Below are 20,598 nucleotides of genomic sequence, written 5' to 3' on the forward strand. Positions count from 1 at the left end.
TAATATGTAAAACCATGTCTAACAGCTCGCTAAAAAGATGTTATAATCGCTGTTTGAGTTATTTGAGACGTTTCGTCGCTTGGCTTTGAAAAAATACACTTTTTTCTCAAATTTGAATCAAATTTTTTTCATGGGGGTGGTGGGGGATGTTGGTCGGGATCCCTGGTATATGAGCCCCCTGTAGTCTTTGAGTCCCTTCGTCTATGGAGCCTCTATCGTTCACGGAGGCCAGCGATGAGACTACTGTACACACCATATATGCTGGATTTTATTTGCACGGGGTTCCCGCGGCCACTCAGTTCGTTTACCGTTAAATCCACCATTGCGGAGGGGACGTAGTAGGTTTAAATTAAAGTGGCCAGATGACTTGGAGGCGTCAGTCATTAAGGCCAGGATAATGGACTGGCGAGGGCGAAAAACCGTGAGCGGTTTCGGACACTCCTTATTGCACGGAATAAGTGTACCGCGTTGTTTCAAAATATTTTTGCACGAGAGCGTAAAATACGGACGTTCACGGATCCAACGGTGGTACATGGCACAGGACAAGGGTCAGCGAAGGCGGCATGTTCAGAAGGGATTCAAACCTCGTCCTCCAGTTCATACGATTTTGTTTCATCTAGACTTGTTCAGGCAACCACCCGTTTCACACTTTTCCCGGATTGTTTGAACAGGCCTACAGTCGGTACTATCTAAGGCCACTTCTGGTGTGGATTCTTCACTAGAGGGTCCGTAAATAAGCCAAATTTACTATTTTATTCAATCCGCAAAACAAGCAAAAAACAAAACAGATAGGCAAAACCAATGGCTACTCGAATTGGAAAGAATTATCCACCAGTGGAGAAATTATCCACCGGTGGAAAATAAATTCCACCGGTGGATTCGAGCATATTAACCGAGCGGATACATTTTATCGACTTTCGTTGGCGATCAGGCCCAATAATCCTACCAAATTTTGAGTCAAATTTTGACAATTTCCGCTAGGTGACGGTATAAAATCCAATGAGTCATCTAACATAATGATGGCCGTCTAGCATAATGATGAAGGCCAAATTTACTGGGAACATCTTGCATTTGAAGTGTGTCGGAGTAAAGTTGCCTGCCCGAGTTTGAGTACTCTATGTGCGTACTTCATATCGATGCACAAAACCAGCTCGTAATCATCCCAATCCTCTTCCCTAATATGCCCTAAACCACACACACACACACACACACACTGGCAGAACGAAATCACCAGGCAAACTGTGTAGTGCGGCCCCCAGCACATTGACGTGTGCCGCTCAACGAGCCACACAGAAGAAAGGTGTAAAGATTTCATAACGAGTGAAGGGTGTTGAACGTGCGCCTCTATATGTGTGCGAGAGTGCGCACACAGGGGCGCCAACCGGGAGGCTACTGTAGCGTTTCGCAATCCAGTAAGCAGAGATCTCGAGCCACGGTTCCGCCATCCCGAGCGCGACCACTCCGCGGTGGTGTGCTCCAAACAGCCAATTAGCACGCAAATTTCGAACGGCGGGCACCCACTTCACACTTTGTTTCACACACCAGTGCAGCCGGTCCCGTTATGTTCCATTTTTCTTGCAAATGTCTTCAGTTGGATATGGGGGGGGGGGGGGGGAGATGTTTGCTGGATTCGTTTATCGCCGGTACACCTTAGGTCGGTGTGTGGTATAGTTCCGCTCAGCGCTCAACATACGGCAAACGGGAAGCCAAACTGGACCACCATTTGAGCGAAGCCGAAGACGAAACAACCAAAAGCGAAAAGAACCCACCACCGGCGACGTCTGTAAATGACCGCTCGCGCTTATTGCGCGTCGTTTTACCGGAAACTAATGTGAAGTACTGCCAGCAACTCACACACACCTACGCCCACCACATCCACGCAGAGCAGTGAAAAGGGAAAGGAAAATGGATCCCACAGGTAAGAGTCAATTAACGATGGATTAATAAGCGAGCTCACTTGCTGACTGTGATCATTTGGGGGAAAATGGCTACCCTACACACATACAAACACACCTTGCAGGAAACACCTTAAGGAAGGCAATTCTATAGCTTTTACCTGTTCTGTTTTGGCCCATTGGGCCATAGATCTTTAGCCGGCTTTTCCACACCAATTGCCCAACAACGGTTGGGGGGGAGGGCGATCAAACAGAGCAGCTGGAATTAGTGCTGAGGATATTTTTGGGATCGTGCTCCATCGTGTGCGCCCAAGCTCTGAGGACCCTTTCAATGGAAGGTAGCTTCAGCTGAGGAAAAAAAAACGCAGTTTGTGTTCATTCCACAACGAAAAAAAAAATACAGTTAAAAGTTACATCGCTTAAGGTGCACCGGGCTCTGGTAAGTCATCCAGCAAGTCCTGCTATTTCCATTCCTTGCACTAGGGAGCACGGAAGAAGCGGGGTACAACTCAGAACTAACTTTTTTGTTGTTGTTGTTGCTTCCGCTGCTGCTGCTTTTTTTTTTCCTCAAACAGTGCTACACAGTGGGAGAGCAGTTCGACTTGTGCTTTAATTTGTTCTTCCCTTTTTTATGCCACTTTCCTTTCCTACTAGCGCGCGCACACACACACACACGCGCGCGCCACTGCCAAAGAAACTAAAGTTCAGTTCGCCGTAACAAGAAAACGTACTTTCCGATTTCGCTTGAGGATTTTTTGCACCACCGTGCTCTCTCCTACTCTCTCTCTCTCTCTCTCTCTTTCTTTCATTTGCTTCCTCATTTGTAGGGCGCTGCTTCAAGGAGGCAACTTCCGTCGTTCACGAGGAGTCAGTTAAGTTTCCGGTATGTACACACACACACAGACACACACACAGTACTTGCCAACTGGTACATAATGCCCATGGCTAAGAGGGACCCTACGAGAGGAGGGAAGTTGGCAGTTATAGTAGCACTCACACTCACAGCCACAGCCACAGTTCGTCTTCTGGGTGCTTTTGCGCTTGTTACTGGCACCCGCCGAAGACTTTGCCAGTAAACATTGGCATCATCTTCCAGGCACTTGGAGTTTTCCGCTTCCTTGCCGGCACACTTGCAACTACTCTGAGGGGTTAGAAGAAGAAAAAACACACACCCAGAATCACCCGCAAGCGAACTGCACCGAATTGCAACTCGCCACTCGTCTGTGGGCGGATTAGATCGGCTTAGCGAAATTGAGTCGTGGAAATTAAACTAGACGCCAGCGCATTGGTAATGAAACATTCAGGGTGCAGCAATGTAAACCCATGCAACGAACACCGGCGGCGCAAAATCGGACCAAAGGTGTTGGACCTTAATTCTCCTCCACTGCCGCAGCTACTTGTGTTCTGGCGAAAATGTTGTAAGAATAAAGCATGCCATCTTTAATGCGATTTATAGTTGCCGATTACCACGCGCTTTGCTACATCACTCAATAAGCACAAACGCTGTATTTGTTTCTCTCCACGCTGCTGGTTGGCGGAGAAAGTTCTCCGCATCTGCCTTCGCGACTCATCTCATCAGCGGGATGATGATGGGCCGTGAAGAACGAAACCCACGTTCGAGCGAGCGCGTGTCGTTTCGTTGCACCTCGTTAGGCGCACATCAGGTGTGAGTACCCATCCGCAATTTGTCTCGTTACGACACCGATGAGTCATCCTCAACCCCGAGGACACATTGCCTGGACGTACGGCTTCTGACCCCCTTCCCCCCTCTGACCGCTCCACGAACGCGTGATAATGTTATGCAAAAAGCTTTTCATGCACTTGGAGTACATCGCGGCAAGAAGTTGCCGCCCATCTTAAAACAAAAACACTCCCCAGGAAGAGGGGAGTGGGTTGCTTGGAGAATTGAAACCCCTACCGGCGGAAAAGCTTGTGACGAGTAATGGAAGAAAAATGTGTGTATAGGTGTGTGTGTGTGTGGTGGCAGTTCCTCTCGCTCACCTTTTTCACTGCAAACCGTACTTCCATCTTGAAGAAGGTCTACATTTTCTAGGCTTTGTGTGCTGTACCAGGTACTGCCCAGCTGGGACAGGGAGGACACACTGGTGTACTTGAGAAAGGTCGCGTCACTCTCACACACACACACACACACACACACACACAGCCCAGAAGTGTCCGGAGAGCTTTCGATGCCTCCTTGGCAACTGCCTCGGGGGAACCAGTGCGGCAGTGTGACATATGTAATCCGATTACGTAAGAGGATTAAAGTGAGCTGAGGTATGACGATGTCATCGTTGTCGCTGTCGTCGTCGTCGTCACCGTCCACCAGCACCGCACTCTCGGGGCAGTGTTGTATCGGGCGTTGTAAAGATCGGATCCTTTACCTTCCATGTCAGCCTCCTCCCCCAACTTCAAGAAGAACAACCATATGGGAATGCCGGCTCAAGTTCACCGCAATCATACCAACGGCACACGCACGCACACGCAAAGTGGATGCATATATATATATATTGATGCTCTCAGTTTCCCCATGTATCTTTCTACTGCTCGGGTATTGTGGCCACTCGAAAGGATGCCATTTTCCGACGCTGCATTTGAGCGAGGAACACCCACACTGGAAAGTAGGCTTTACAATGGCTTCCCACCCCCCCCCCCCCTCTCCCATTGCTCTATCCATTTCAATGTTTCTATTTGTGACACCCGCACTTGAAGGGTGTCTACCGCTAAAATAGGGTCCATACCCTCTTATGACCCCACTCGTTTTTCCACTCCTGCTATGAGATCATCTCGTTAAGGCAGGCCGACGGACAGTGCCGAGTGTAGAGCGCACAATAGAGGTGAATTGTGCAGCCAGTGCACACACGTCCGCCCGCGCGCAAGTGTTTTCGGGCGGCTCAGTTCTCCACCGGCCGGCATCTTGACTGGACGTCCAGCACACGACGGACAAAGCGTACGGCGGCGTGCGTCTCCGCTGCGCCAGGGAAAGGAGTGTGAGTGACAATTAACATCTTAATTTAATCACCGAGCGCGAAAGGGTTCCGGGATTCGGTATCGAACGTTCGGAGCGTTGTGATGGCTTGGTAGATGCTGGGAAGTTTGAAACAAACACACGTTGCGTATCCTTGCAAAATAGCCAGCATGTGAAACATTGTGCTCGAATAACGAAATCTGTCGCGTGTGCTACTTACGAGCGGCGAGAACATCTTCGCCATCAACCATACATTTTCAATCACTAGCTGCTATAACGGACCAACGGAAGAGATGGTGCCGTGGTAAAGGTGTTAAATGTCCGGCTTTACAACATTCTCTCGTCGTCGGTTCAATTCCCGGCTGGGACCGCGTCTTGATACTTAATGCCGTTTGATACATAAGACACTTAGCTTTAGTCCCGCTATATGAGTGAGCTTCAATTTACTTGATAGAAAATCACAATCGTTTCACGAAATTTGAAGAAGAGGGAAGAAGCTGCTATTCCAATGGTTGGGCAAAAGCAGTAGTAGAATCGTTTCTTTGGAGCATGTTGAGATTTGATGTGCGCCCAGAGCTCCTTTGCATTGAATTCCCATTATGCTTACCTGTAATGAGAAGGAAATGAGATGAACAAATCATTAATGAAAGTCTGCCTGAATGTTTGTTTTTATACATTTTAAAAAAAAATGTTAAAATCTGTCTTGCTATACTTTTGGAAGGAGAAGTGAAGTATGAAATTCTCTTAAAGTGTGTTTCAATTATGTCCAGCTAGTTTGGTTTGTTGATCATCCAGAAGTACCCTTCCCTCCTCTCAGAAGAAGTCTTTATATACCCGGAAAGGGTCAGAGTTGGACGTCCTTTTTACATCTCCAATTTTTTTTTCTATCTCTCCGATTAACACATCAACCCGAGCACCGTTGGAAGTGTGGCGAGAATAGGAAGAAGATGAAGCTATATCGAAAGCGCTAGCGTACATGCATATGCGTAGCGAAATGGAACAACAAATTAGAGATAGTGACATAGAGAGAGATAGAGAGAGAGAGAGGGAGACAGAGAGAGAGAGAAAGAAAGAGAAAACAGAGACAGAGAAACATAGAGTTGGAAAGCAAAAATATGACCGGAAACCGGATGCTTCGCGACAGCAGACAGTTGAAAATCCGCGCCAACTGTGTTGTTTACTTCTACCAACAGAACTGCTGCCGCTGCTTTGGTTTGGTTAAAAACTTTATTTTATTCCACTTCTTTAGCGTGGGACTACAGTAAATATGAAGCGGGCGAGGAAGCGGGAAGGCTCTCTGGGGGCCCTATTTAGCCATCGGGTTGCCCATCCATCTCAACCCCTTTTTTCCCCCGAATGTGAATAAATAAACATAAAATCCGGACCACCAGCCACACCGGCGGGCGCGAGAATCAGCCTGCCCGCGAAAACAAGCGCGACCTTCCCCTCCACCACCCTCCCTCGCTCTGCGAACCTACGCCGGTGAATGGAGATCATGGGGAAAAAGGGTGAGCTGTTGGAGCAGTGTGTGTTTGGAAATGGTGCGTCGTTATCATTGCCCAAACACAGCAGCTCCATGTTCACATAAAACCCGCTTTTGGTTTGTGTACTCCTCCCCACCCCACCCTTTCCTTCCACCGCCAATACACACAATCCTCGGTCGCCCTTCGCCGGCCCATTGTGTGTCGGTGTGTCCGGAGGGAAAATGATTGATTAAATTTTTGCCCCAACGAGGGGATGCCCACACTCACAGTGCCGGGATCTCGGCGGGCACAGCCGCTTCTGTGCATGTGTCACACGATAGCGATTATTGTGTGCACGCTGTGTGGGGCGGGTAAGGTTCGCAAAACACCCGGCATTGGGAACTAGAGACAAACGCCTTTTTCGATGTCGCTGCTGGGCTGGAAGAGGGGGGGGGGGGGGTTTGCAATTGGGAAGTATCCGAGGGGAGATCTCGTGCGCTCGTTCGTATTTCCTACATGTGTAGCTTGAAGCTTCCGAACTGCCATCGACATTGGAAAATCTGTTTTGCTATTTTGCTGGCTACCGATCAGTGACAGATAGCTGGCCATCTGCACTAGTGATGTGTTCTCTGGAGCGCACGCACGACGCCGATCCGACACCGGTTAATGTTAGTCTGATTCCGGCTCCGGCGCATTTGTAACCACTGGTTCCACCTGGAGATAGAGTAGTCCGGAATTGGAGTCTTCCCGAGTATCCATTGGAGTTGAAGTATCCAGAGCCCAGCGCCAACCAAAGTAGGAGTCAACGAGAATCGGAGTCAGCCGACATCAGAATCAACCTGAGATTGGAGTCACTCGAAGTTATTAAGTATCGGGCTGGCATTTCATTTGGTTTTGTTTTGTCTTTTGTCCTGACAACTTCGGTTCCCGTCGACTCAGCCCAAGAATCATTTCCCACACTTTTTACATTTAAACAATTTCTTAAAGCATTCTTTATTATAAGTGTACTAAGCCATATAGTTTTAACGTGTCTTTTGAAGATGTCGTGTCTTAACCGTCTTTAACGTTGTTAACCCTTGTTAAACGTTCTGAAGACGCTCATATGAATGTCTGCAGAAACTATAATTGGAGTTTTGATGGCTGGCTTTAATTAACCTGTAAACGTATTCTATAGCACGTTTAAAGACTTGTTATTTGAGACTAAGGCATCAAAATCAATTGATCTTATTAAATGTGTATAAAGTCTTGGATAAAGGGAGCTTGGAACAGTCTGTACAGGACTGTACATGAAATACGCTATTAACGCAAAACGTGGATAAGCCAAGTATTTCTATCTTCTGCGTAAGTTGTATTTTGCAGTTTTCAACCATAAAATATTTATTTTTCTTTTCCTTTTGCTTGCAGTGGGTGGTTTTATGCCCTGCAAAGATTATTAGATATTTGTCTAATTCAAATAATCTATGCACGGGATAACACTGAGAAAATCGCAATTATGTAAATATGCGTATGCCAGGTTCCGCGTATCTCTGACACTGCCTGTACGCGGAGAGTCTTAAAACTTGTTAGTCTGCACAAGCGCTTCCTAAAGCTACGTGCTGCTTAAAACGATCTTAGCCACACATATTGCACTACAAATCAACTGAACTTGTGATCAGGAAAGTCCTTCTGTTCATTTATTTGTATGATTGTTCATTTGTGTGTGCAATATGTGTCACCCATGTTGATATTGTGATAAACAAAATCATAGTTTACATGACAAATAGAAAATGGCGATTTCCAAAGCGCTTTTCACGCCATGTTTATTATGACAAAGCTTTTGGTGCAAATAAGGGGCGTTCAAAACAAATCTGTATTTTTAAAACACTATATTTTTTACTAAGAATATGCATTTTACTAGGGTGCTTTGATTTTTTCAAATTATTATAATGTATTTCAACAGTCAAAATCTTATGGCATGGATTTCTGCTCATACGCGAGCAATTTCATTGGAAAAAATATCAAGACAACTTAATAATTCTCAAAAAATTCTCAACCATTATTATGACTTCATATTTAATGCTTCATTGCCGTCTCAAGAACATATCCATAGCAATAAGCTGTAATTTTGATAGTTTATTTGCGTCTCACATCTTAAAGGTCTAGAAATGGTTTTAACTAGTAGTCTTAACAGAGTTCTGTAGATGGGCCCTTTCAGACTTAAGTGAGTTTTATTATAGTCTTATTAGGTCATACACGATATTCAAATGAAAAAGGAAGACTTAATGGAATAACCGTAGCAACATCGTTAAAACTATGATAAGATTTAAAATGTTCCTTGGGCGGCCGACTCCGGTCGACTCCGACTTCGACTCCGAACCGCTCCGACTTCGGCCCACTCTGAACGACTCTAACTCCGGGTGACTCCGAGCCCATCTCCGGAAGACTCTAACTCCGGGTGACTCCGACTCCGGCACTTTACGCAGAACTAATCCGCACCACGGGATGGGATTGGACCGAGGAAGATCGCTTCCTAAACTTATGTTCTCTCTTTCTTTATCCCTATCGCAAAACCTTGATTGCTGCTGAATATCCCAAACAGATCGATGTTTGTTGTTTTACTAATTTTTGCATTTTTTCATGTATTTGTTTTTGTGTATGTTTTCCTACAGCATAGAAGAGTGACAAATAAGAGCGGACGGGAACACCCGTACACTCACTACTCCCATCCACTAAAGCGTTCAGGTGGCGTGCGCACTACAACAGTAAATTTGTCTCCGGACCTGCCTTCACTATGCATTCAGCAGCTCCCTAAGCTGTAAGTGTGTATCTGTGTATGCGTGTGTGTGTGTCTTTATGAGTATTTCGAAGGACCCGGAGGGTCTGTTACAAGTCGTCCCGATTCTCCTCCAACCCCCGACAGCGACGACACTAGCAAACACAAACAAAAACAACCGGGCGGCGGAAGGTACAAAGGCAACCACAGGCATAGGGGTAGGAGCGCGGTGCGAAAGCGAAAGCGGCGGCTACAACTATGCCACCGGCAGCGTCGTCGGGACGGCGGGGCAATGGGACGGCGGCACCAGCGCACCAGCAGCGCAAGGGCAAGGGAGGTGGCGGTGGCAGCGGCGGTACGGTTGTGAAGGGTGAGGGCTCTGGCGCTGCCCGGGCGCCCCAGGACCTGGACGAGGATACCAATGCCGGCTTCGGGAAGTATTTAAGATCGCAGGAAGGTGAGTGGGGGAAAGAGGCGTTGCGAACAAAGGGAGTGGGCGCGGGGGCAGGAGCGTTGAGCTGAGCGTGGAACTATTGATTGGATTTCGCCCATCCATCCACGCGACACCATTGACGTCGTCATCGTGATATCCGCCCAACAATGCCGGACGCTCCAGGCAACAGCTTCTTCAAGACACCGCCGCAGCCCGCAAGTGTGCGGGCGGTCGGCGGTCCGGTGGGGTGTTTCGATGGTGGAGAAAGCAATGCGCTCTGAATGTGACGTAGGAGGCTGGTGGAGGGATGGGTATAGGGGGCTGGGCAAAAAGGAAGGATGGAATCCAATCAAAGAGCTCCAAGAATGGGAGAACTCAATCCGTGCGCGAATGGGGACCCCGGGAACGGTAGGATCGGCTCCAAAAATCTAAACGTTAGTGCAAAATGCATTGACCGTTGTGTGGTTTGTACACGGGAAGGAAGCCATTTTGTTATCCTCCGGATTGAAAAATACAGGTTTTGTTTGTGTGTTGCTTTTGAAGAAAACGAATAAAACGACTCTGACGGAGCCGGAATTCGGGAGATGCAGTCAAAACTCTTAGCGAGCAGCACCTGCCATTCCAACAGGATAGATAAATGGAGGTTTGAGCTTTTTGAAAACAAAGCAACTAAGAAAAACGATACATTTTGCAATGCGGATAGCTTGACAGAAGAAGCGTACTGTCGAATTATTGGGTGGGATTTCCCAAAGGGTGGTAAATAATTTTGGCGCTCTAGATTGACGGCAAGAGCGCATGTTTCTAAATAGGATAGTTTTGTTATGCAGATTGCCTACTTTTAGGTTCCTATCATGTTGCATTGCATTGTTTTATTAAGTTTTGCTTATTCTAAGGTAAATAGCAAATAGGAACGATTTAAATTTCCTTAATAAGCTACTTTCTAACTGCAGGATGCCTACATTTAGGCGCAGTTTGACCAATTTTATTATTTTGTTCATGAATCTTCCTGGAGGTCAGCATAAAATCGATTTATTTGAAAAACTATTTTCAAATCAATATATATACCACAAACAACAGTATGTAAGCAACGCTAAACATATTTTTTACTTCAACCCCTCACTATAAAATGCTGTATCTTTTTCCTTCTCTCTCTCTCTCTCTCTCTTACTCTCCTTATTCCCCGACAGGAATAGAAATGATGAAGCTGTTCGTGATCGCTAACACGATTGTGGTGTTTGTTACGATGGCCTGGCCCCAGATGCAACAGTCTTACCGCATTTTGCGCTCGCTTCTGTTTAGCGACGAGGACGACGATGCTGGCGAACTCTAAAGAGGTGCGAAGTATTGTGTGCTGAGTGTTTCTGTGGTGTGCCCGCGCTGTGCAAACTTTGAAAATTAAAAAAAAAAGAACAATCTTGCTCTTCCTGTTGCCATTAAACAAGCTACCGTGGCACGTGGCAAAACTAAAATAAAGAGAAAAAGACAGAGGGAGTGGGAAAGACACGACTAGAAAAAGAAAAAAGCAAAGCAAAAGGTAAACTCTAATCTCCATAATAAATATAGTAAGGCTCCGGCCACAGGCCGCCACACCATGCTGCTGCTTGCCTTTCGCAGCTTCTTCTTCATCGCCGTCATCCTGGGCTACAGTACCGGCATCTGGCGACTGATTAACGACTACTTCCGGCGCGAGTTCCAGTCCTACCTGGAGGTGGAGGCGCAGACGAACCAGTACCTGTTGCGGGACCCGCCAAAAGCGGTGCTGGCGCCGGATGCGCCCGATAAGCAGCTTCCAGTTGGGGGCCGGCAACTGGTGCGGTCGCCGCCGCCAGCCCCACCACCACCACCACTGGACGGCAGCCATCAACAGGTGACAGATTCGATTATGGCACTTTTCGAACCCATCACCCTCGACGCGGACTCGAACGTCGATCGGAAAGTTAGTAGTAACCGGCAGGAAGGTACCGTTGGCGGTGATAAAGGGCCACCGGATGCTGCGACGCAGGACGGGACGCTGCCAGTAACGACGGCCGTTGTCGCCGCAGCAGAAGCCACCGATATCCGGTCCCGGAACGGGAAACAACCTTTGGCCGAAGAAGACGACGACAGAACAGGGCGGAAAGGAATGATGGAAGAGGAAAAGCAGGAGCAGGGGGAGGAAGAGGCGGAGGAGCAGGATAAATGGATTTCGTACTGGAGCGAGCGGGGACGGCGCGCAGGCGTACCGGTGGACGATAATGCGAACGCTTACTGTACGGTGCCGGGCCGGCCCGACTCCTACGCGGAAACGTTGGCTGGTGCCGTGACCAGGATGCGGGAACGAACAGCAGGCGGCGACGCGCTCGGTTGCGATTAAACCGCAAACGCACGCGAGTGCGTTGGCTAGCCGTAATCAAATTAAACGTGCCTAACGTGACATTTAGTTTGTTTGTCTTTTTTTTTTTGTAAGGAAACAGCAAAGAAGAAGCCAAATTGAAAACAAGCATGGCCGAATAAAAATAAACTAAAACAGACTAGAATAAAAAAGCGGTCTAAAATCGAAAGTCTTATTACGGTTGGAATGAGTTAATTTCAAACTAAAACTGATGTTGTATGTTTTGTTTTACATTTGTCGTGATGCATCGTGTGTGTATGTTTGTATTTTTCCCCTCTATAACGGTATCAAAGCGAGCAGGACGGAGTGAGGTAGATAGAGATGGAGTACGAAGAAACAATTATGCATGCGCGTGAAGAAATTAGAAGGTAAAATATGGAAATGAAAACCTGCGTGTTCGCTGGTACGATGCCCAGGCACAGCTGGACTTAATTAAGCATCTGTTGCATCTGTCGGTGGAAAAGGCTTCGCGGAAGAGGGAAATAATCGTCCAAACACACACACACACACACAAACACACACACACGCCAGACTGCAAACGGAGCGGTGATTTGCTTTCTACTGTTTGCCTTTGTAGCACGTAGCTTGGCTGCAACCGCACGGGTTGCTCACATTCTTTACTGATATTCTTGTATATATGTTTTCTTCCCTTTTTGCTATCGGTTCGCGCCCCGTACCTTCTCCGAAAAGTCATTCCAACTTATTTTAATTACAGCACAGACACATTGGACATTTTCGGAGCGACGAATAAATAACGCGACCAACAAGGTAAGACACGGAGCGCGGCATGCTTGGGCCTTCTTCAGTCTCCTTTCTAATTAAAATTCCGCTTTTTCCATGCCGGCGGCCAACCCCGAAGACCAAAAACGACAAACGGATGACGCGATTTATGGCTGCATTTGTGTGTTGTGTGTGTGTGTGCGTATGTACAACTAGCGCCCGATTTGTTCCCGATCCCGGTGTTTGTCCCTTTTCCGGAACTGATCGCTGCCTTGCTGGCTAATTTGCTGCTAAGAGACGGTTCGTCGCCCAATGCGTGTTGAATTGGTCTCGAATTAGTCACCAATGGCACCGTTGGAATGTGTGTGGCGGTCTTAGTCTGTGCACTACTTTCCTCCTCCAAGGCGGACGATAAATGGCCGATTATTCGGATAGAGCAGAGTGTCGAATTGGGTCTCGCACCCGGTTCTGGATGCTAGCGACACACCGGCTTACTAAAAAAAAAAGTCCCGGAAAACCCATCTTGCTACAGATTGAAGAAACAAAAAAAAAATACTGCCACTGTTGTAAACTAGTTCGAACGCTTCTGTCAATTTGGGCTTCCCGCGTTCGTCCGCGGGACCGGAAGAGTTGATGCGAAGAAAAAGGGAAGAAACGAACGCCCGAAAACCATTTTAATCCCGTTTCCGATAAAGTGAGCGCTCGAAAAAAAAAAACACGCGTGGCAGGCAAGGGGGGAAGGAAGGGAAAGCACCTCAACCGTCGGCCAGTTCAGGGTGGGGGTGGTGAGCATTGATAATACAGATTGAGGTTGCCATTTTGGGGGTGTAAAGACAAGGCAAAAGCGATTGAAGACAGTGATCGAAGAAAAGCAAAATAAAAAAAAAAAACAACGGAACACAAATGTGTTAAATAGCAGCGCAGGAGTTACAAGAAAAAGAAACGCACCACGGCACTTTACCATCTTCCCAACAAAGCACCAACAACAGCAACAAAAACGCATTCCCAGTGAACAAGCGACCACCCCCGGACCGGAACCGAGAGGGAGCTAGAGTGAAAGAGAGAGAGAGAGAAAGAGAGAGAGAGAGAGAGAGAGAGAGAGAGAGAGAGAGAGAGAGCAAAAAACCTCTCCACCAAATGCCACCCACTGTTCCGATGGTGGGTGGTGCCGCCGGCAATGGGAAACGCGCGCGCTACTCGCCAGGAAAATTGGGAATAATCGGAAGCAGCTAATTGAAGGTGCATTCGCACACACAGACACACTTACACCCCGTTTTCACGCGGTTGAAAATTGACAGGTGGGCACAAAAACAAAACACAAAAGCAACAGTAAAAAACCCAACTGGTGAAATGTGATCCACCACCCTTCTAGCGGCGGGCGCGTGACGTGGGAGGGCTTTCTTTTACTATCTCTTTCTCTCTCTCTCAAGTGAAAAGCCCATTGGTTTTGTTTTCGCGGTGTGTGAATTCGGTGTCATCTCCAGTACGAAGAAGGCAGCTGGAAAGGCGAAAAGAAACCGAGAGTCGCAGCCGACAAAATGTCATTACCTTTGTGGTCACCGTTGAGCGGAGGGGAGTACAAAAAAAAAATCCTATCGCTAATTCGTACTACTCTAATTGAATTTATTGGATGGGTTTTTTTTTGTTGGAGAATAGGTCATCTACGCCTCTATTTCTCTGTCTATCTTTTTCACGATCGTGCGCACATCTGGAGCAAGTTCAGACAATCGACTTGCCTGTTGACACTGATACATACCGCAATTCGAGTGTTTTCTTTTTCTCGTTTAGGTTATTGTGCGTTACAGCTGGACAGTTTTGGAGCTCGATGAATAGGTCAAATGATAAGAGAAATCCCCCCCCCCCCCCAAGACACACTCAACCGAAGAAGAGAAAAGAAACCTCCAGCTAGTGAATAGTAGTGAATTTTAAGTTCGTTTGTTGACCGTGAAGCGCTTGCAGCGCGTGTGTGCTAAAGCACAACACACTCGCACATCCGATTAAATTTAGAGAGAAAGTTTGTCCGGTTCCGGAGAGTGACAGAGCCCAAATCGTACGCACATCGCGTCGGTCCTGTTTTGGGAACGTAATTGATCTGGGTCACTCTCGAAAATCGTCTACGTTCAGTGTCATTTGTGTCATCGTTTGATTGTAGGAGGCATATTAGCGTAATGATCGTACTTTGCTTTAGCGCTCTGTGTGTCTGACACTCGATCCACCGCATGGAACATGCAGCTCATGTTACCCTATCAACCCTCCGTTACGAGAGACGGGTAGAGTTTCCTGGTGTTCTAAGGTGCGGCTAGATTCTTCCAGGGGGATGGGTACAAAAAAGATACAAAAAAACATACAAGGCGGCAAAATCCGAGTCAAAATTGCTACATTAGTAAGGTAAACCGGGGCAAAATGGCACCGGTAAGCATTTTGCTGTATCTTTTGGGTAGATCACTTTACACTGATTTTTTTACGGCAATTGATGCTATTTAACATCTTATTCACCAGAAAAACAATTAGGAGTTCACTTACCTATGTAATGTATTGCTTCGAATTACGGCCAGTTAAGGAATTTTTGGCATGCAATATTATTTTCTTACAAATTCAATTTTAATCAGTCAAACCTCTGTATAACTGACTTTACTAAAGAAAATGATCCACATTTGAAAAAAAAATAAAGATTTCCAATTATTGTACTCGAAAAATTGCAAAAAATCATAATAGCAACGATATGTTGATTTACATTTTTGACCGTTTCGAGTTCATGTTTCAAATAACGGACGTTTTGAATCATATTCCAGACAACCTAAACATTTCGTTTATAATCTTCACATTCACACACACACTACATCTTTTTTGATTTAAAAATTATTTTAAAGTCCGAACACCCAATTCCAAGGGCCAGTGTCCTCCTCGACCGAGTGGTCGACGGTCGTATTGACAACGGGGTTTGGGTGCTATTTTTCACATGTATTCGTAGATGCATTGAAATGAAGTACTGCTGTATCTTCAAATATCGTTGTTTACTTGGGATGTCCGGAATTTAAAACAGAATAAAAAAATGTTGCTTCGAATTCCGAACAGAATTAAAAGCGTATTTTGATGACATTCAGAGCACAATGTGATAAAACACTTTTTTTCACGTTGATAACTACTTCCTCAATGGATTCCGATGTATTTCAATACACGGGAATGCGTTAAATAAGCATTATCGCATAAATAACACTGGCGTCCGTTTGAAGCAAAACTGCGAAGAATGCGTCTGGTGGTGCACTGACCGACAGAAAATACATGTTTCCAGTGGCATCAGGGCCTGCTAAGGGTCAGACACATTTTTAATTTATTTTAGGATATCATAGCATTTTTTAAAATATAAATCCGATATGGCCAGAGACAGAGTATGAAGAAATTCAACAAAAACATGCCAAATGTCTGGAATTTGAAGTTGTCCGTAGTTTGAATCACAGCGGTATTAGCATCAAATATGAATTAATGATAAATCAGCCGGTCTCAAGGTACAGGCGTCAACTCGTACGACTTAACAACATGCCTGTCATGGGTTCAAGACTCAAATAGACCGTGCCGCCATACGTCGTATGACTGACTATCATCCTGCTATGGGGGGGTAATTCAAAAGTCACTGAAAGCCAACCCCATAAGTCGGATACATGCAGGCCTTGACCGACAACGGTTGTTGAGCCCAAAAGAATAAGAAGAAGAAGAAAAGTTAATAAAAAGAAATTTAAAAATCAACATCCAACAGTCGTGTAAATGCCCAAGTGAAACATTCTACAAACTTTAAATATACAAACACCAAATTAAATTGAAATGATTAGTTTTTTTCACGAAAATCTTAGATAAATGCCATATGCATGGATGCACATAACTTTGTCTCTAATTGTTTGTTTAATTCTTACGAAAGATTATCTTTGAGACGATCTAAATAACATCGTTTCCAGCAAAATAATTATATTTCCTTATTTATTAATTTATTTTGAAATCTTAGGCTATGAACCTGTTTAGATTGAAAATCAAACATTGTTTTAGATGTTTTTTTTTTCAATCTTTAGAAGAAATTAGAACGTGATCATTTCGCTCCTCCTTCCCCTACGAGCGCATTGTTGCGCTAGTGGTGGCACTCACTGCGTAGTGACTGAGCGAGCTCGCGTATACTTTGCGCCATACAGCCACACATCACCTTTGACAGCAACGGCGGCGTTACGGGGCGTTATCTGTCAAGGACGGCAAAATTGCAGGCACCTGCAAAAGCCCAATCCGACACTTCACACAGCGCTGATTCTCGTAACATGATGGCGCTCAAGGTGTGTATGTGTGTGTGTGTGTGTCTCTGTCACTCCGTTGCTCACTTAGAACCAATATGCACATACCAAAGCCCGCTGGTGCAAACATCAGCAACAAAAGATAAGGTAGAAAGAATAGAGAGCGGCAGAGAGCGAGCAAATTCCGTTCCACCCCGACCCGAGCTCAGTCCTTCGAAACCCTACACCACCCAACACACCGGCACAAACCCTGCCAATGGGCGGGAACTGCGCGGCAGGGTGTTTTGTGACAACTGGCTGGCTTAAAGTGACACTAAAACTTCCCACACCGTTCCCGGCCGCTCCATTTTCCCGCGATTGAGGTAAGATGGTATAAAATGTGGAGCAAAATATTATTTTTCCACCCTGGAGGGGGGATCGTCGGCAAACCAAAATAAGAAGCAAAAAAAGGGTAAAATTAGCCAATTCGGTTTTCTCCTGTGTGGTGCATTCTTTTGTTTTCGTTGTATTTTTTGTGTTTTCGTTCGCTCGCCCCGGGCGTTGTTTTTGTCTCCTGCCAAGCACACACGTGACACGTGGTCAAATGGGGATGCACACAAGATGCCAGCGCAAGACAGAGTACGTCACGACACGGCATTATTATTTTTTTTTACATTTCCTTCCCCCTCCCAGCACTGGCAAGAAGGGATGGGGTTTAATGCAATTCGCCTTCGTTTTCCTTCTCGCTGGAGCCCTTGTTATTGTTTCTTCATTGCATATTTTGCTGGCAACCCCACATGGGATAAGTAGTGGGTGCGCTTGCAACAACGTTTCCAGCATTTCCGGAGCATTCCTTTTGGCTGCAAGATAAAGAGGCTGTGGGTACACGGGTGCGCCCGTTCAGGTGCAGGTCAACACAGCATAGGGCCCGACAAAATAGCTCTCTGGCACAGCGCACAAAGAAAGAAGAAAACAATTACCACTCTCACACACACACACACACTATCACATGAGAAAGGATCGAAGGACGCGAAGGACAGGAATTTAAATTCGACAACTTCAGAGCTTCACTCCGCGTGAGAAGGAGAGCAATTCAGGGTACAGGGGTGTCATCCCAACCCGTACTGCCAGGCCCTTTACCGGCAACGTTTAAAAAGGGATACCCGGCAGACTCGTTTACGGGCGCACACATGCACGCAAGGCAAAAAACGGTTTACCACTTTATGCTAATGTTCGCATCCGCTGCATATTACATATTTAATTACCGCTTACGAACAAAAGTAGGGAGTGAGATGGAACGAGAGCGAGCGGGAGAGAGAGAGAGATAGAAAGGGACGCAAAAGGACAGATAGATCTTTCCATCGCCCCGGTTTGCTGGGTCGAGAGTTGTTCTGTGCGAAATAATAGACTATTTAAAAACATGTCGGGCAGCAGGAGGAGCAGAGCGGATAATACGGGATTGCACTTGGAAAGGAAGTAAACACATGCACACAAACACACACACACACACACACGCATACATGTACAATGGTGGGACCGATGGGAGAAGAAACAATTACACATCACAGACACATCAGGGATGATGACGACGACGACGATGATGAGAGCTCGCGCTATGTTTCCGCCCTATCCCACCGGTTCGACCGGAAGTTTAATACTCCAAACACACACACACACGCACACACATGTACACGGGTAGTGTTGCTGGGTGGAAAGACGCAACTGCAACAAGCTTTCGAAAAGGATGGAATTTATGCATCTTGTACTTGTGCGGCCGCTCGCGCGGGTAAAAGATGTTTGGCGGTGGACGATCCCGTCCAAGGAGGCGGAAAGGAGTTCGTCAACCCGCACCACCCCCCCCCCTCCCCCGGGAGGATATCCTCCTGTTTCGGAAACACAGCATCTTCCCATTCCCTAACCGATAGCACAATGTATGCGGGGAGGAGGAGGTTTGTATTCAAATTTAATTCGTTACATCACATTGCACATCCTTCACCCATTCTGCTTAAGCCTTGACCCCGTCCTGGCGTGTTCAGGACATCTAAGGATATCGCTTTCTGCAGCAATCTCCCAACAGAAGGCGAACGTTTCTCACACGCACACACACACACACACGTACTGTGAATAGTTTGCCAAGATCCGCCGGGCGGGATTTAAATCAGAACGTTGTGCTCCGCTAAAAGGGGGTTCGATGGAGGGACGATAGTGGTTTGTAAATTAGTAAATGTTCACCAAACAGATGCAAGCGAGAGACAGAGAGAGAGAGAGAGAACAAGGGAGGTAAAGGAGGAGTGTTGCTCATGTTTTGATAGATCCTTCGGGGCCTTTTGCCGAGGATCCCGGTCCATGTTGACTGCGAACGTTGGCAAGCATTCACCAGATGGGTTTTGTATGTTTGCTTTCATCTGGAGACTGTATTAATACATTCCGGATCAGATTATATTGGCTGCGAGTGTTTTCGTTCGAAATAATCTTTTTGTTCAGTGTACATCGATACACAGGCAACCACATTGATTTTTGGAAAACGTAACGCCGACTTAGTTTATAGCGTTTTGAAAAGTAAAGCAAAGAATAATCAGAAGAATTCAATAGATTAACGCTTTTCCGAGATTTTCCCATACATGGGCCTAAATTTTGACTGAAACATTGCAAAAGAGTGTCATCTACGACGTGTGAGGCTAGTTCTCCAAAACGAGGTCCAAGGAACTGTCCAAGAAGCCTCGAAGACAGATTATAGTAGTCCTACTTTAGGTGGCCGTCGTTTTAGGTCCCGATGTATAAAAATATCGCGGCAACATTTTCACAAACAAGTCCCAACAAATAACCTTCTCTAAGGGGTAACCGGTTATGCCGGGCTATACAGGCTTTCGAGACTTTTTGAATACCACGCGGCCGGATAGTCAATCCTTACTTAGGGCAACGATCCATACGAGGCTTGAATTCAGGACGGACAAGTAGTTAAGTCACCCAAGTTGACGACTAGTATTGATGATACAAGGAGCGGTATATGTTCAGTTCAAGTTCTAATATGGGTTTCCTGCATCAATTCCAGGGCCGGTACGGATTTTGGAGCAGTTTCAGGACCGATGTTGGGTCAGAATCGGTATGAGATAGGGATCAATTCCACGGCCGGTAAAGACCTGTTCGTTTAGAATCTAGTCAATTGGTACAGGCTGTAAATAAGCAATTTTCTACAGAAAAAAATGATTTTGGCATCAAACGAAAGGATTAATTGAAAAATATAAATAAAGCAACCAATTAAGTGTTGATGTACAGATGATGATGATGATAAGTCCCACCACATACCCCAACTACTAGCATCGTCTAGCTTATTTCTCCAGTAGTGTGCAATTTGTAAAGGTCTTTTAGTATTTTTCTCGGTTGGTTTTAAATATGTATTATTAATGAATCTTTTACTTTAGGCCCAAATTAAGGACAGTTATAATGCTGTATACCATTTTACGAATTCAACTCTTCTCGACTGTAACGGACCCTTAATAATGGGCTAAATTCAGTTATTAAGGAGTAATTAGTATTATTTATTTTATTAAATGTGTTTATCAACGGGATATTCCAATATGGCCTTATTTCTATTAATACAGGTACTATTCAGTAGAAATGTTTGAGTTTATTGTTTCATTGGCTATGAAAGCCCGGTTTTGTGCCTTTACCTGCCAATCATTTGTCACTACTTCCATTTGCCGGCATATCTCAGCAAAATAGCATATATATGATAGTTATGACAG

General features: G+C 45.9%; 3 protein-coding genes across 4 annotated transcripts in view; 2 read left to right on the forward strand and 1 right to left on the reverse strand.

The window, feature by feature from the left end:
* The window catches only part of LOC11175821 (uncharacterized), a 118,554-nt gene that overhangs the window by 79,004 nt on the left and 18,952 nt on the right, over nt 1-20,598 (reverse strand). The gene's annotated exons all lie outside the window — the stretch shown is intronic.
* LOC11176028 (uncharacterized) lies at nt 1,668-10,841 on the forward strand. Of its 2 annotated transcripts, none has more exons than XM_061651736.1 (4): nt 1,668-1,918; nt 8,975-9,120; nt 9,226-9,535; nt 10,699-10,841. In XM_061651736.1, exons 3-4 carry the CDS (start codon nt 9,337-9,339, stop codon nt 10,839-10,841), a joined length of 342 nt encoding a protein of 113 aa, XP_061507720.1. In that variant the 5' UTR covers nt 1,668-1,918; nt 8,975-9,120; nt 9,226-9,336. The 2 variants fall into 2 exon arrangements, with proteins under 2 accessions (XP_061507720.1, XP_061507712.1); XM_061651728.1 differs by lacking the exon at nt 1,668-1,918 and adding an exon at nt 4,732-4,883.
* LOC1272334 (uncharacterized) lies at nt 11,103-12,070 on the forward strand. Its single transcript, XM_559389.4, has one exon. The coding sequence runs from the start codon at nt 11,103-11,105 to the stop codon at nt 11,862-11,864; it is 762 nt and encodes a 253-aa protein (XP_559389.4). The 3' UTR covers nt 11,865-12,070.

This window comes from Anopheles gambiae, chromosome X, assembly GCF_943734735.2.
Source record: "Anopheles gambiae chromosome X, idAnoGambNW_F1_1, whole genome shotgun sequence".
Lineage (NCBI taxonomy): Eukaryota > Metazoa > Arthropoda > Insecta > Diptera > Culicidae > Anopheles > Anopheles gambiae.

Coding starts and splice junctions, on each gene's coding strand:
- LOC11176028 (XM_061651736.1), top strand. CDS start 9,337: ATGCCACCGGCAGCGTCGTCGGGACGGCGGGGCAATGGGACGGCGGCA. Junction 9,536..10,698: donor GTATTTAAGATCGCAGGAAG/GTGAGTGGGGGA, acceptor ATTCCCCGACAG/GAATAGAAATGATGAAGCTG.
- LOC1272334 (XM_559389.4), top strand. CDS start 11,103: ATGCTGCTGCTTGCCTTTCGCAGCTTCTTCTTCATCGCCGTCATCCTG.